This window comes from Lathyrus oleraceus, chromosome 5 (genome assembly GCF_024323335.1).
Source record: "Lathyrus oleraceus cultivar Zhongwan6 chromosome 5, CAAS_Psat_ZW6_1.0, whole genome shotgun sequence".
Taxonomy (NCBI): domain Eukaryota; kingdom Viridiplantae; phylum Streptophyta; class Magnoliopsida; order Fabales; family Fabaceae; genus Lathyrus; species Lathyrus oleraceus.
Genome location: NC_066583.1, coordinates 624407083 through 624422223, shown reverse-complemented (window position 1 = coordinate 624422223; position 15141 = coordinate 624407083). Strand labels below are relative to the sequence as shown.

General features: G+C 36.4%; 2 protein-coding genes and 1 long non-coding RNA gene across 5 annotated transcripts; 1 reads left to right on the top strand and 2 right to left on the bottom strand.

Annotated features, from left to right (window-relative positions):
* Positions 1 to 1029: 1029 nt before the first annotated feature.
* Positions 1030 to 2126, top strand: LOC127087234 (uncharacterized). The gene is made up of 2 exons (XM_051028096.1): positions 1030 to 1247; positions 1364 to 2126. The coding sequence occupies exon 2, from the start codon at positions 1388 to 1390 to the stop codon at positions 1937 to 1939; it is 552 nt and encodes a 183-aa protein (XP_050884053.1). The 5' UTR covers positions 1030 to 1247; positions 1364 to 1387; the 3' UTR covers positions 1940 to 2126.
* Positions 2127 to 2682: 556 nt separating this feature from the next.
* LOC127087235 (zinc finger A20 and AN1 domain-containing stress-associated protein 8) lies at positions 2683 to 7697 on the bottom strand. The gene is made up of 2 exons (XM_051028097.1): positions 7385 to 7697; positions 2683 to 3578 (listed from the first exon to the last, which is right to left on the bottom strand). Exon 2 carries the CDS (start codon positions 3563 to 3565, stop codon positions 3047 to 3049), a length of 519 nt encoding a protein of 172 aa, XP_050884054.1. The 5' UTR covers positions 3566 to 3578; positions 7385 to 7697; the 3' UTR covers positions 2683 to 3046.
* Positions 7698 to 8741: 1044 nt separating this feature from the next.
* On the bottom strand, positions 8742 to 11180 carry LOC127087233 (uncharacterized). Of its 3 annotated transcripts, none has more exons than XR_007789807.1 (4): positions 10692 to 11180; positions 10188 to 10592; positions 9692 to 10002; positions 8742 to 9556 (listed from the first exon to the last, which is right to left on the bottom strand). It is a non-coding gene; the product is annotated as an uncharacterized LOC127087233 (long non-coding RNA). The 3 variants fall into 3 exon arrangements; XR_007789808.1 differs by having other exon boundaries at positions 9672 to 10002; positions 10700 to 11179; XR_007789806.1 differs by having other exon boundaries at positions 10700 to 11178.
* Between the last annotated feature and the right edge of the window lie 3961 nt (positions 11181 to 15141).

Genomic DNA, 15141 nt, shown 5'->3' with positions numbered 1-15141 from the left:
AACTAGTTACTTGCGTAAAACGTTTTAAAGTAATTTTGTAAAAGCATGGAGGCTTCAAATTTATTTTTATGTGAGTATTTCTTTAGTATCTTAGGAGATACTCTTATACTTTAACAATACATTATTGATCACTCAGATACAAAATTAAGTGAACTTTCACACTTGTCTCATTCACACCCTTGAAGTTTCAAGATGTCTTGTTAGATTCACCATTAATTCAGCACTTTATTTTAGATTTGACTTCTTTTATCCGGTGAGTCTTGATATAATTTATTTGATATATATCATCATCAGAGGTCAAAGACTCCACTAAACGCCACTTGACATTAGGTGTTGTCAACATTAAAACCACCAAAAAATCATTTGCTACTAAGATCATCTACAGGTGACTATAATTGCAAACACGTAGCTCTACAACTTTCATCTTAGCATTTTTATCAAAACACTTGTGATTTTAATTGGAAGAGATCTGATCGAATCGTGAGAGATCTGATCGAATCGTTAGAGATCTGATCGAATTGGAATAGGTCTAATTGTGAAAATTTATATGAATCAGAAGCCGATTCCCACAAATGGCATCATTGTTCCGTGGCGGAACTAGAATTGTTGATGCAGATTCTTGATGCGGTGGTACAAGCTACTCAAATACAATTGTGCGGGATGGACCTGAAAGGTTAGCACAACGCTAAGTCAGACAATGAATAAAGGGATAAAATAAATTATAAATATAATCACACATTTTTTCTACTCAAATTTAAATACAATATGTGACAATTGAATCTCTCCTATATTTGGCCTGTAATCGACACAATAGATGACAATTGAGCATCTCTAGTATTGGATATAAAAAAAAGTTAATTTATTTTAAATCATAATCTTTGAGTTGAATCTAATATAATTGTTAAATTAATTTTTTTATTCAATTAACCATTAAATTAGATTCTATTAAATGGTTATGATTTGGAGTACTAAAATAAAATATTTTTGAAATAAATTGATCACCACTTTTATATATTAAATTATAAAAATTCTATTAAATCTTTTCTTTTCTTGCAAAAGAAAACTTTTCTTTTCCTTACCTTACCTTGATTTCCTCTCACTACTTGTCTTAACCAAACAAACAACTAGAAAATCTGCGGCGGCGAGAGATGCAGTAGAAAGCGGTATCACAAAAACAACCGACCTCCTCTTTGGGCCAGCCGGCCACCACCAGCTCAATACTCAGCACGTTCTTAATTTCATATCCGGTACGCTTTCATTCCATCCGATTATGCTCGATCCAATCGAATCATCTCTTTAATCTCTCACAAATCCTTTATTTCAACCGTTAATTCAAAATCTGAGTCAAATTATCTTCCATTAGGTTAATCAATTTATCGGCATAACAATGGTGAAAGCTTACAAACAAGAACACGTTTATAAGCATCCATGGGAACGAGTAACATCAGCATCATGGCGAAAATTCACCGATCCAGAAAATAAAAGCGTTTTATCGCATATTCTAGATGTCAACACATTGAGCACAAGCCTCGATTCATCCTCCGGGAAGCTTTACGCGACGCGCGCTATAACCGTCCGTTGTCCGTGGCTAGTGCGGAGAATTATCGGTGAAGATATTTGTCACTGTGTTGAATCAACTGTCGTCGATGCGAAATCGCGTTCGATGATGCTTAGTTATAGGAATATTAGTATGGAGAAGTTCATTGAAGTGGAAGAGAATACTCGGTATGATCCGCATCCGGATAATCTGAATGGATGGACTGTTTGTAAGCAGGAAACTCGGATTCGGATTAAGCCGTTATCGGCTTTGGCGTCTATGGCGGAGAAAGTTGAGCAGCGTTGTGCTGATAGGTTTCTTCAGAATAGTGCTAAGAGTAGGGATGTTATGGAGAGGATTTGCAAATATCTTGAGGCTGAGTCTAGCTCTTTTTCTGTCTGATTCTAAAGCATTGAGGTAGAAGTGATTATCTGTAATGGCTTATGTGGTATTTTATTGGAAAAAAATGTTCAATATAGATTAAAGATAAGAGCTGATTTGAATTTATAGAGAATGATGTTTTTCATTTTCAAAAGTGTAAGAATAAGTGAAGTTTGATATAAAATTTATTATGTTCTTAAGGCATAAACTTGTGTTTATCTGTTTCTTTGAGTACTATTAGCAATGGATGTTGGTTTGTTTTCCATGATTTTGATTATTAGTTCTTTACTCGCAACCTCTAATTCCTTGTAACCCTTAACTTTCTAAAGTACTACTACTGCACTATAAAATTGATCCAAAAACACATTTGTTAGTATATATTTACACGCTTACCATAAATTCAACTCTCTTTTAAGCCACTTGACTGGTATTAAAATAAGGAGGGAATGAATATATAATTCAGACTTTACATTAACTATTTATAAGAGATATCTTGAAATTTTAAAAAATTTAGAAATATTTTTAAAATACATAATTGAAGCAATATAAGTTATTTTCAAAAAAGTCTCCACTTTTTTCATATAAATTGAGAAAAGTGACTACTATACTATTGAAAAGCTCGGTTTACCCCCTGCGTCTCACTTCCTCAATTTTGCTTTTGAAATCAGCAACAATAACTTCTTTACTCAATAGTGAGAGGAGCCAAGCAATTCCATAACATTGTTAACAAGAGAAAAATTCAATGATAGCCATAAAAACCATAATAATATACAATCTACTCATGTCTATGGATCCTTCATAAATCAACTGTCAATTGCACATACCATTTTGACATGTACTATTACAGAGATATAGATAGGGAACAAAATAAAAGCCTTATAATGCTTACACCACCATCTTCCACCAAACTAGCAGAGATTTAAAGACTTAAAAAACACCGGGGCATATATTTTCGCCAATCACATGAAATATGCAGTCTCTCAAACTGCAGAGATAATACTCCAAGTCCCCCATCACATATAAAAATATAATAACAACATCAATAAAATATGCAGGAAACTCGGATCATCCCATGATGACAAAGAGCATAACAGCAGCTCGAGACATGAAACTTTTAAGACACCAAATCTATATCTTGTCAAGCTTCTCAGCTTTGACAACCGGGTTTGCTTTGGCTATCGCATCCCGTCCGGCAGTGCGGTAGTCAAATGGACAGTCATGCTTGTCTGAGTAGCGATGTACAGCACAGAAAAGGTTACCGCATCGACAATTAAATCCTGTCAAACCAACCCGCTTATTGCAGTTGGTGCACCGTTTAGGACCATCCTTGGGCTTCTTCTCCAGACTCTCCTCTGAGCCGGAAGCAACTAACGGTTGTGCAGAGATGGTTTTGGGCTCCACTGAATCAACTGAGATTTCCACATTGGCGGCAATAGCGGGTTCAATTCCACTGCTGCTTGATGAACCATTCATAATGTTCCCAATGGAAGATGCTGCAAGTGTTGCCTGCTCCTGTTTCAGCATCATGTCTTTGTGGCACTTAGAGCACATGTTCATGGTAGATGCGCTTCCGAAAAATCCACAGTTGTTGACGCACAGCATAGGACCTTCAGGGGCTGCTTCGCATCCAGTCTGGTCATGGTCCATCTTTTCCAACTTTCTGCACCAAGGAAATTTAAGTACAAAACCATCTAAACATAAATAGGTCACAAAATTATTAAAATATGTCTTTTTGAGCATATAAACGTCCAATTATGCATATTAGCCACTTAAATTTTATACTAGCATAACCAGCACCATTACCAGATAAGTATCTATGAATGGGCCAAATCAATCTTGGGTCAAAACATGCCTATGCAAAAGCTCACATAAACAGATAACTCCCAGTTTCTGGAGTCAAAACTTGATTCTAGAGAAAGCGCACACACACAGATAACTGGAGTCAAAACTTGATTCTCGAGAAAGCACACACACATATAACCCCCAGTTCCTGTAGTCAAAACTTGATTCTAGAGAAAACGGGCACACACACACACAAACACAAAAGAATAGAACACACACACACAAACACAAAAGAATAGAGGAATGAAACACTTTCATGTTGAATTCATAAAAGAACACATAAAAAATCACAAGTGTGATCAATCAACTACAATACCTCAAACAAACAAGATGGCAAAATTAGTTAACAAAATTGTATCCAGTGAACTTTTCATAAACTAATATACAACTCCTTCCTTCATCAAAAATATATCAACCTTATACAATAAGTGGGTGTTCGCTAACTGTAACAAACTCATCAAACAACTCATTAGAAATCACAAAGACGCAATACACAGAAATCCTATCACTCACTACACACAACATAAAAGATATCAACAAACACTAGAAAACCTGCCCAAGATGTTATTAATAACGGAAAACAGTGAAGCATCCTCGTACTTTTGGTTCATCATTTAAATCACAACCCTTATCAGATCATATAAAATAAAATATCATTCTTCGAACCATCAGAACATTATTACACCAAACAACATTAAAATCAAGATCATTTGAAAAAAAATTAATCTTAACAAAAGGAGAAAGCATTAGAAAAAACATGCAGTTTACCAGTTGAATAACATGAAGAAAAAAAATGTTCCATCAAAGAGGAAGTTGTGGTAACAAGCCTAAGAACAGCTCTTAAGCCTGCAGCAAAAAAAACTAGAAAATGCAAACCTCTAGTAATAAAAACTATAATTATTAAGTTCTTATAGCAGTAAATATTTTCTCAGCATGCATCACAAGGTCTAAGCTGTATTCTTAATCTTTCAATTGAGTTTAGTGCAGAGTTTATTTGTTCATAATAATCTAATGATTACAAAACCTACCAGTAATAGAGTAAGGATGAATATCAGTGGTTAAATCAGATCAAATGGACCAACATTTTGATAGAATATGGTGTGTTAGGTCTAAAAATCACAATTTCCTGAATACAGGAGGCAGTATACAAATCAAGAATTTTAAGCAAAATTTGATAAACCCTAAATCCCTTGAAATTTTATTTTGACCTATTATCTAATTTCAACAACAACAAAAAAGTGTAGTTCTTATTATTCCAATAAAAATACCGATTCTCAAACATTGAATCCCTCGGATCGGAGACAGAGTCGATGAGCTTCGATCCATTTGGCACAAGCGTCTTCTCCGTTCTCCACGATGCACTCATCCCGAAGCCTCTTCGTGTCTGGACAAGCACAGCAGATTTTCTTCTTCTTCGGCGCATTCGACACTTCACACGCTGTTGCTGCTGCTGCTGTTGTTGTTGCAGTCGCTGTTGCTTGGTTCAAAGAGGAGGATGGAGAGGCGGCGACGCCGTGTGTTACTGTTGTTGTTGCCGCAGTCGCTGTTCCTTGGTTCAAAGGAGAGGAAGAAGCGGCGACGCCGTTTTGCACTTGCGCGGCACCCATTAAATCTTCTCTGCTAACAACCGTAAAATTAACAAGTAAATAAGAATGGATTAAGAAAAATTTAAATGAAAAGTGGATTTTGAGGGTGAAGAATTAAGAGAACAAGAACATTCATTCAAGGGTTTGAAGAACCTTTTTTCAGTTTGATCGCTTTAAAACGTCGAAACGGCAGGGTTTGTTGCGTTTGGGTTGAAGAAGCTCTTTTCTAATTCTTTTCTCTATGGTTAGACTTTTCTATGGTTAGAATTTCCAGACAATCACGCAATCACGATATTTATGACGGTTTGGTTTTATGAGAAATGTAAAATAGACAAATTTTAATTTTATTTAATAATTTTAAAAATACCGTTTTAAATCACAAATGTCGGATCTCGATGGGACACTTTACAACACATGATTGAGTAAGTGCTATTTATGCATGTGTATAACACAATCATTTACTCCCTCCGTTCCTTTATAAGTGTCACTTTCTTGCAAAAAATTTGTTAAACTGCAAACATGTTATTGAGTCCCAGAACCGAAAATTCAAAAAAAAAATTATTACAAAATCAATAAGCCAACCCCTACGTAAATCTGCATGTATAACCAAGAATCCCTAATTTTCACCTCAACCTCAGAACTCAAAATCCTCAAAATATTTTTATTTATTCAAAAAATAAAACTTTCAAATTTTTTGAAAAAAAAAACCCTCAAATTATTAAAATATGTCTTTTTGAGCATATAAACGTCCAATTATGCATATTAGCCACTTAAATTTTATACTAGCACAACCAGCACCATTACCAGATAAGTATCTATGAATGGGCCAAATCAATCTTGGGTCAAAACATGATCTCTTGAACAAGGAAAGAACATATAAATTGTGTTTTGATTCAGCATGCCTATGCAAAAGCGCACATAAACAGATAACTCCCAGTTCCTGGAGTCAAAACTTGATTCTCGAGAAAGCACACACACAGAAAACCCCCAGTTCCTGTAGTCAAAACTTGATTCTAGAGAAAGCGCGCACGCACACACACAAAAGAATAGAGGAATGAAACTCTTTCAATGTTGAATTCATAAAAGAACACATAAAAAACCACAAGTGTGATACCTCAAATAAACAAGATGGCAAAATTAGTTAGAAAAATAATATCCAGTGAACTTTTCATAAACTAATATACAACTCCTTCCTTCATCAAAAATATATCAACCTTATACAATAAGTGGGTGTTCGCTAACTGAATCAAACTCATCAAACAACTCATTAGAAATCACAGAGACGCAATACACAGAAATCCTATCACTCGCTACACACAACATAAAAGATATCAACAAACACTAGAAATCCTGCCCAAGATGTTATTAATAACGGAAAACAGTGAAGCATCCTCGTACTTTTGGTTCATCATTTAAATCACAACCCTTATCAGATCATATAAAATAAAATATCATTCTTCGAACCATCAGAACATTATTACACCAAACAACATTAAAATCAAGATCATTTGAAAAAAAAATAATCTCAACAAAAGGAGAAAGCATTAGAAAAACATGCAGTTTACCAGTTGAATAACATGAAGAAAAAAATGTTCAATCGAAACACAAACACAGAAAAACAATAATAAAATCAATATGCTGCAAACATGTTATTGAGTCCCAGAACCGAAAATTCAAAAAAAAAAAATTATTACAAAATCAATAAGCCAACCCCTACGTAAATCTGCATATATATAACCACGAATCCCCAATTTTCACCTCAACCTCAGAACTCAAAATCCTAAAAATATTTTTATTTATTCAAAAAATAAAACTTTCAAATTTTTTGAAAAAAAAAACGAAAATATTAGGAAACGAAAGCTTCATGCCGATCTACAGGATCAGAATCGTATATCTCAGATAATAATCATGTATTCACCGAGTTCAAAAAAATGATTAAATTAAATAACCAAACAACAAATGAAATCAACAATTAAAACAACAATAATCAAGCTGATGACGATTTGAAAAGGAAGAAGATGAGAAATGGAACCCTAACCTTGATGGATTTGGGATCGACGAGGAGAGAGAAAGCGAAACCGGAGAAGGAGAAGAGGAGAGAGAAAGAAAATTGAAATTAGTGTTGTCAGTGTTCTGTTTCTCTTTCTCTTTCTCTTCTCTCCGTTTGAAAAAGTTTCTTTCTCTTTGTTTTGCCAACGAACGTTGTTTACTGATTGGGGGCGACGTGGGTAATCGTTATTGGGGGTGGGGTTTTCTTTGCATTTCCGATTTTGCCCTTTTTGGAATTCGGATTAGCGGTTTTAGTAGGGTGGCAATGTTTTGGGGAAGTGGGTAGGATGGTCTACCTAAATCATTTATTGAATGATTGTTACGTTAATTTTAGTTAAGTGGAGGATTTGGTGAGGGAAAGGTTTTTATTTTTCGAAGGATGAAATGAAACTGTAGTTTTTTTGTTTTTTATTCCAAAAAGAAAAAGAACTTTATTTTTTTTTAATAATAGGAATGAAACTTTTTGGGGAAGAGTAAGGTTCATTATGTGAAAATATATGTAGAATTTTTTATTAAAATAATATAGATTTTGAAAAAAAAATCCAAAATAATTCTGTTTTAATTTTTTTTTAATATATTTCACTTTTAAGAGGAAGTGTCAATCCAATTGACGCCTCCTCTTAAACTTAGAGAGGAGACGTCAATTTGATTGGTTAGGGCACATAGTGCAGTCAATTGAATTGGCGTCCATGTGTATAAATTAAAGGGATGCGTCAATTGGATTGTCACCTCAGTATGTTTTGTAATTTTTTTAAAAAAATAGTCTACATGCGTCATACCCCAATTTTATCCGGGCAATTCAAAACTTTCGGATATGATGCATAAACTCAAAGCTTAAGTACCTCACTGCATCCAAGCTTCACAACCCCCAATCATGTCTAAATTTATTTGAACAACTTCACAACCTTAAAACCTTCATCATTCATGGTTTATTCTCATTTGCACTGATGGATTTAAGCATTCACTTGCTCATAATCATTAACTTTTTTTCAAGATAATTTCAAATTTTATGTTAATTTTAAATAAATAAAAAAGGTTGGCTTGGTTGTTTATTTGAATCCCAACACTAATCCTAATCATATGGCTGACTTTTCATTATTGGCCATTGAGTTTTCCATGATTACATGATTATTACAATGCAAGCTTTGGTCACTTAGTAGCATTTCTTTGGTCAATCATAATGGCCTTCATGACCGTGCGACGCAGGCATTTTTGAGGGCCATTTTAGGTCTGAACTTAGAGTTTGGTTATGATAGGAAATATTTGGTCTGAAGGAACATAGAATGTCGTTTGTGGCAGGCCAATGGTTAAAGTTGTCTCAAAAGTAATTAGAAACAGATTAAGAGTTCAAAGAAGAAAAATTCACATTTCAAAGTTAGAATCCTGTTATATCAGGCTGTTTACATATTAACCTTTAATACAGTTACTCAGTCAAGCCATATCATACAATTGTTAAGGTAAATTCATTACAAGAAGTGAAGCAAAATCCTCAGCTGTCTTTTGAACTTAAAATGACAGATTTCAAGAAAACTCCAAGCTTTTATCCGAACTCTATTTGACCATTCGCATCAGACCGACTGGAGTTTGTAAAAACCCTATGACACGCAATCTTCATCGACCATGTACTTGTATCCATGACAGCAATCCTGGAATGTTTTCTTTGTCAATCCAGCCACGGATATCAGGGCCAAACCGGCTTCCTAACAATCCGCATAACTTCAAACAGAGCTTTGTCTTCACATCTATTTAGCGGTGTTGTTGAACCTACTGCTGAGGAGCGTCACCCAATATGAATAAATTCGACTCAACATTCCAGCGGAAATTCTGGTATACCATTTGGCAGTAACAACATGTCATCACATCAGGAAATGAGATTTTGATCCTCCAACCCCTGTGGGATCCCTACAACCAGAACAGCTGGTGCAACTAGTTGTGACTTTTCTTGAGCAGCAGAGACATTTGGGAGGCTCTACGAACACGTTTGCAATGTATGATCCCAGGCAGAACATAGTTAATAAGTATAAAACCTCATTCAGACCATCATATGCTGTAGAAAACAACCGGGCAAAATCAGGACTCTCGACATCTCAGTTTTGGTCATCACGGACTTGCTGCAAATCCTACATGCACACCAGCAAACATTGCCAAACCAACATACAACCTGCAGGAATCAACCAAGACATATCAGTTAACAGAACCACACTGCTAGAAGACCGTCCTGCATTAAGGCAAGAGTGAGTTACAACCAGATTTCTTTTTTAAGAATAAAGCAAAACCTGCATTGAAGCCAACAAACCTAGCCTATGCAGTTTTCGGATCAACCCAAATCAAGGGCTATAAGAAGCAATGAGTTAGCTCAAAGGTAGCGATGTCGTCAATACCAACTCAACAGTCATAATAATATGTGCCTCGCAGAGCTCAAAACAAAAAAAACTTAAGCCAACAAGACATGAGGAACTAATCAACAATGGATTGATATTGTAAGACGGAACAGTACCACCAAACGCTGCAAGTTCTACGGTAACATAAGCCAAAACACAAAAGCCACTTTCACAACCAAGGTAGTGAATAAGAATTCGTCATGCCACCAAAATGAATCCTGCAAGTCTGCGATGAACAAGCTTAACATGATAAGCAAGAAAAAGCATAAATCAAAGCAAAGCATTTGTATGAAAGCTAAAAAACCAGCAGAACGCTCTGAAGTATTTCAAACCAGAGATAATTAGAGTCAAGCCTCAGTTAAAGTTAAATTTTACAACGATAAAAATTGAATTTCTACCACAAGCATTTACCTGTCTTACAGCAGTAATAATCCAAGAGAAATTTAAAAGAGGGGCCACGCATCATGGAGGGATTCCACTACCAACAAACTCGCCTTACCACCTGTTATTAAGGGACCACCAACTCTGAGAAAAATCCTGCTACCTAACGGAATGATTCTCCCAAAAATTCGCCAGCTCATGAAAGAGGAATGAGAAACCTCGTACCTCCAAAGCTCTATATAAGGACCCTCCATCGTTAGGGTAGAAGGACCTAATCCGAAATTTTTTAGCACCGTCACTCTGCTGAAATCTTCCCCCAACCCTATCAAAAGCTCGAAAACCGTGAACTACTAGGAGTTTCTTCTCGAAATTCTGAAATAGTTGAGCTAAACCTCATCATTCCAACAGCCACAACAAAACCAGAAACAACAATACCTAAAGGAGGAACGGAGAAGGAGACGGAAGATCAAAGACCAAGCAAACAAAGGAAGAAACTTGGAACAAACACACAAAAGAAGAAGGATAACGCCATACATACTCACCGAAGGTAGTCGTGGTCGTCGGACCTTCGCCGGAGTTATGATCATCCGGTGAAATTTCTTTCCTTTTGCTTGATAATGCTTCGATGTCATAGTTGTTTTGTAGATCCCATAACTCTCATGCTTCAATTTGTGGATCTTAGTTGTTGATTATGGTGTAGAAAACGGTTTAGAATCTAGGTTAAACAAGGTTCATATTTGCTGATTTAAGATCGCGATTGACTAAATCTAATTGAGGGATGGATCAAATTCAGTTTTCATGTTTAGGTTTTGATTACTGGTCAAGGTGAATATCAGTTTGTGTTAACCGATCGCTTCTTCTCTTAAAAAGAAAAGAAGCGAAGGTTGAAGCTGAGAAAGAAGAAGAAGGCGAGTGATTTCAATTTATGGACAGATTTTTTAATAGTAATGTTATATTCAATACTGAGTCAATATCACATTTAGTTTCCATCTTGGTAATAGCCTGCGGTGTACTAGGTCGCTGCGTTGCTGTATTATTATTTATTTAAAATTATTAATAACTTATTTTTTTTCGAGGCATAAATCTAGGGGTAATTTATTACTAAGTGACCATTGGATTTTGTTGGGAAGACGAAAAAGAATCACGGGAGAGGTTCATTCAGCATTATTTTTGTTTTATTTTTATTATGAATAATGGATTAAGAGTTGGATTGGGCCCAACTCGAATGGGCTTTATGCATCATTGGGAATCTGTTATTCCCACCCCCAGCTCCCAACAACATTAAATAAGCCTCATGTCTATATCATTTTTTTTTACTATATTAGCTAATCAAAATTATTTTAATTAATCATTTAATCTTGACCAAATTACTTTTTTCGACTAACTCTGTTTTAGGTCGAATCCAAATCTTTTATCCATATACTCTAAGAGATTTATTATCTAAATTAATCTTTGAATGAAAAGGAGAATACTGAGCATCCGCTTCATTATCTCTCGATTGTTCGAATAATTGGCGTACGCCATATTGCTCGGATTTTCGTCATTCAACTAAAAACCCTAACAAATACCAAATTCAAATCATTTTTCAAACCATTCAACTTCTAAAAGATTTTTTCTCTTTTAAAACATAAACTTGGGATGAAAAGGGGATAGCAAGCGTACGCTTCACTATTTCTCAAGCACTTGAATAATTGGCGTACGCCATATTGCGCGAGTTCTTGTCACCCGATTAAATCTTAAATCATCCAAATTCAAATCATTTTTCAAATCAAATATAATTTCAAAAGATTTTTCTCTTTTAAATATAACTTGGGATGAAAAGGAGATAGGAAGCGTACGCTTCACTATTTCTTAAGTACTTGAATAATTGGCGTACGCCACATTGCGCAAGTTCTTGTCACCTGATTAAACTTCAAATCATAATATTTCAAATCATTTCTACAAATCCTAAACCCCTTTTTAATATAAATCTCCGATGAAAAGAGGATAGGAGGCGTACGCCTCATTATCTTTCGATTATTCGAATAATTGGCGTACGCCACATTGCTTGAATCTTCGTCATCAAACTTAAAACACAAACGAGTAAGCTCAAATCATCGACAAATCCAAACCTACCAATCCAAAATTCAAACTATTTTCGTAAATCACATACAACATCTAAACATATCTTTTACAATTTAAACCTCGGATGATAAAAGATGGGAGGCGTACGCCTCACAGCCTCTCGATTATTTGGATAATTGGCGTACGCCATATTGCATAAATTATCGACTTCCGATTAAAATACGCTAAATAAACTTGGATAAAGGAATAGGTGGCGTACGCCTCGTTATTCTTTGAATAAGCAAGTAGGAGGCGTACGCCTCACTACCGTGCGTATTCAACATCCACAAACAAACTTTCAAAATAATTCAAACGAAAAGGGAATAAAAGGCGTTCGCCTTATTACTCCTCGAAAGAATTGGACGATTGGCGTACGCCACATTGCTCAATCTTTCGTCGTTCTTCAAAGCACCTTAACAAATCAAACCTAACTTCTCGCCCCCGAGCGATCGAAACCCAAACATATCAATTCAACTTGTCACCCCCGCGTGACCAAAACCCTTTCAAAAAGAACACTGTCAATCCTTTCTAATGCGCACAACAAACCAGGGCTAGAGCCTCCACCGAGAGTAGACAACGCCAACGTTTAGCCGTTAGAACGCCGACCTACACAGTCGTTCATCAAAACAAAACCCACCAAATATTCGTAGTAGCCCGAACTACGAATGCTCTGATTTCCTTATTGCACTATAAGGATACGTAGGCAGGAGATTGCTGTATCTTCGCGAGCACACTAATAAAAAACCTCTCATTTCCCCCTTCTGAGGTCTTCATCCATATCTATCATCAATTCTAATCACTCGAAGCAAGCAGATAAACAGTCAATTAATAGTCAAATAGCAAAATCATACTAAAAGGTTCCCGTTGAGTACAACGGACGTAAGTGGTGCTAATACCTTCCCCTTGCGTAATCGACTCCCGAACCCGAATATGGTTGCGACGACCATTATTCTTATCTATAAAGGTTTTCTCGATATTTTCCCATTCCTTCATTGGAATAAATAAAGTTCGGTGGCGACTCTGTTTCGAACAACATCTTTTCCGCATCCCATCGCGAGGGATCGCATTATCATCATTTTTGAGGTGCGACAACATGATACATAATTTCGAAATCGGACCAATTCATATTAATAAAATTCTCGTTTACACAAAAAAGACTAATGTTGATGATCGGGATTACCTAATCGACCTCCTGTCCCACATCTCCTAGCTAGCCGAACCTGTGGCCCTAACCTACATTGATGATTCACCACAGGTGTTTGAGCATCTAAGGGCCCAGGAAAATCACTATCAACTGCATGAGATGACCTATTGAGATAATCGGACAAATCAGCGTAGTCTTGTGTATGCATCGAAGATGTACCGTCATAGCTGAGTTCATGACCCATGCCAGGGTAGTTGGATTGTGTTTGACTTGTTGGTGGGCGACCGGGACGATTGAAGGGATGCATTGGTATGAATGGTGGGTCGAGGAAAGGTTGGAAAGATTGTTGTGGTGTTTGGTAGAGATAGGGTTGTTGTAGGTTTCGGTTTTGAGATGTTTGGGCTTCTTGGCTATGGTAGGAGGAGGGATGGTTGGTGTTAAATGATCGTTGAGTGTTTTGGCTAAGGCGGTTTTGGTAGGGTGATGTGTTGGGTGGGAAGCGATGTTGGGTCTCTGGTTGATGATCTAGTTGTTGTTGGTGGTACGGGGTATGCTCTTGGTATTGTGGTTGGGTGTATGGCATGTTAGGATTGTATGATTGTGTGTCTGTGGAACGAAAAGTTTGACAGATAGGGGGTTGTGTGTAGTCGGTCTGACAATGTTGTTGGGGGTTAGATGTTGAGGCGTCTGGTGTGTAAGTTACCTGGCGTGGATCGTATAGGTACATATTGTTAGACTATGGCACGGATCTAGAAGGGGGGTTGAATAGATCCCAATTAAAAACTTGAGTCGGCGCTACCAATTTGAGAGAAAATTGGTTTTGAAAATTGATTTTGAATGCGGAAGCGGCCGAGGAAAATTTTAGTCTAAAACGAACCGTTATTGGAAAACCGGATATGCGTTAAGCTAATGGATTAGAGATAAAATGAAATACTAATCACTACACTATTTGCACACTCAATTGATATATTTCACTAACTAGCAAGCCTAGTTCCAATGATCCAAAATACCAAATTTAAACTGAGTGCAAACTTAAGACAACTTTGGCTTATGCAAATTCACAAACACTTGGTGTGCATACACTCCAAGAGATATTTGAGTTGAGTAAGTAATTCAAATTTATCTAGTACAATATACTATTGTACTTTGTATTCAAACAGCAGTTTTAGTTTCTTACTCAACTTATATCAACGTTTGGTAAAATTGCTTAAACTAAAATCACTTAATTTTTAAGCTGAAAAGCACTTATGCAGAAAATTAAAGAAGACAGAGATTTGATGAGGCAGTTCCCCCGCCGTCCTCGCTTCGGGGTACGTCTGCCCTCAATTCTAAAATTAGAATTGAGATGATTAATTAGATATCACCTGTGAAATTTAATCGTTTATACAAGGATTGCAAAGCATGTAAACAACAGAACTTCCAATGTGTTGAATGATGCTTCCTATCCTTGCTCCTTGATTCAAGATGAATCAAGACCTTCGATCGTTGTTGCTAGACCTCCGATTCCAGCCCCTTTGTTGAAGAATCTTCCGTTCTTCAAACCCTCGGCCCGGCTGATCTCAAACACAACGAGTCGAACCCAAATCCTTCACTTCAATGCCACCGAATCCGCTACTAGACTGACGAAGACTTCCTCTTCTTAATCACCTTCGCTCGGCTGAATATTGATGAAGCGATTCGTCCAAAAACCCCCAAACACAAACCCGTATTGGAGGACAAAACCCTAACGGTTTTATT

Bases quoted from the DNA above. Each gene is read 5' to 3' on its own strand.
- LOC127087234 (XM_051028096.1), top strand. From the start codon at position 1,388: ATGGTGAAAGCTTACAAACAAGAACACGTTTATAAGCATCCATGGGAA.
- LOC127087235 (XM_051028097.1), bottom strand. From the start codon at position 3,565: ATGGACCATGACCAGACTGGATGCGAAGCAGCCCCTGAAGGTCCTATG.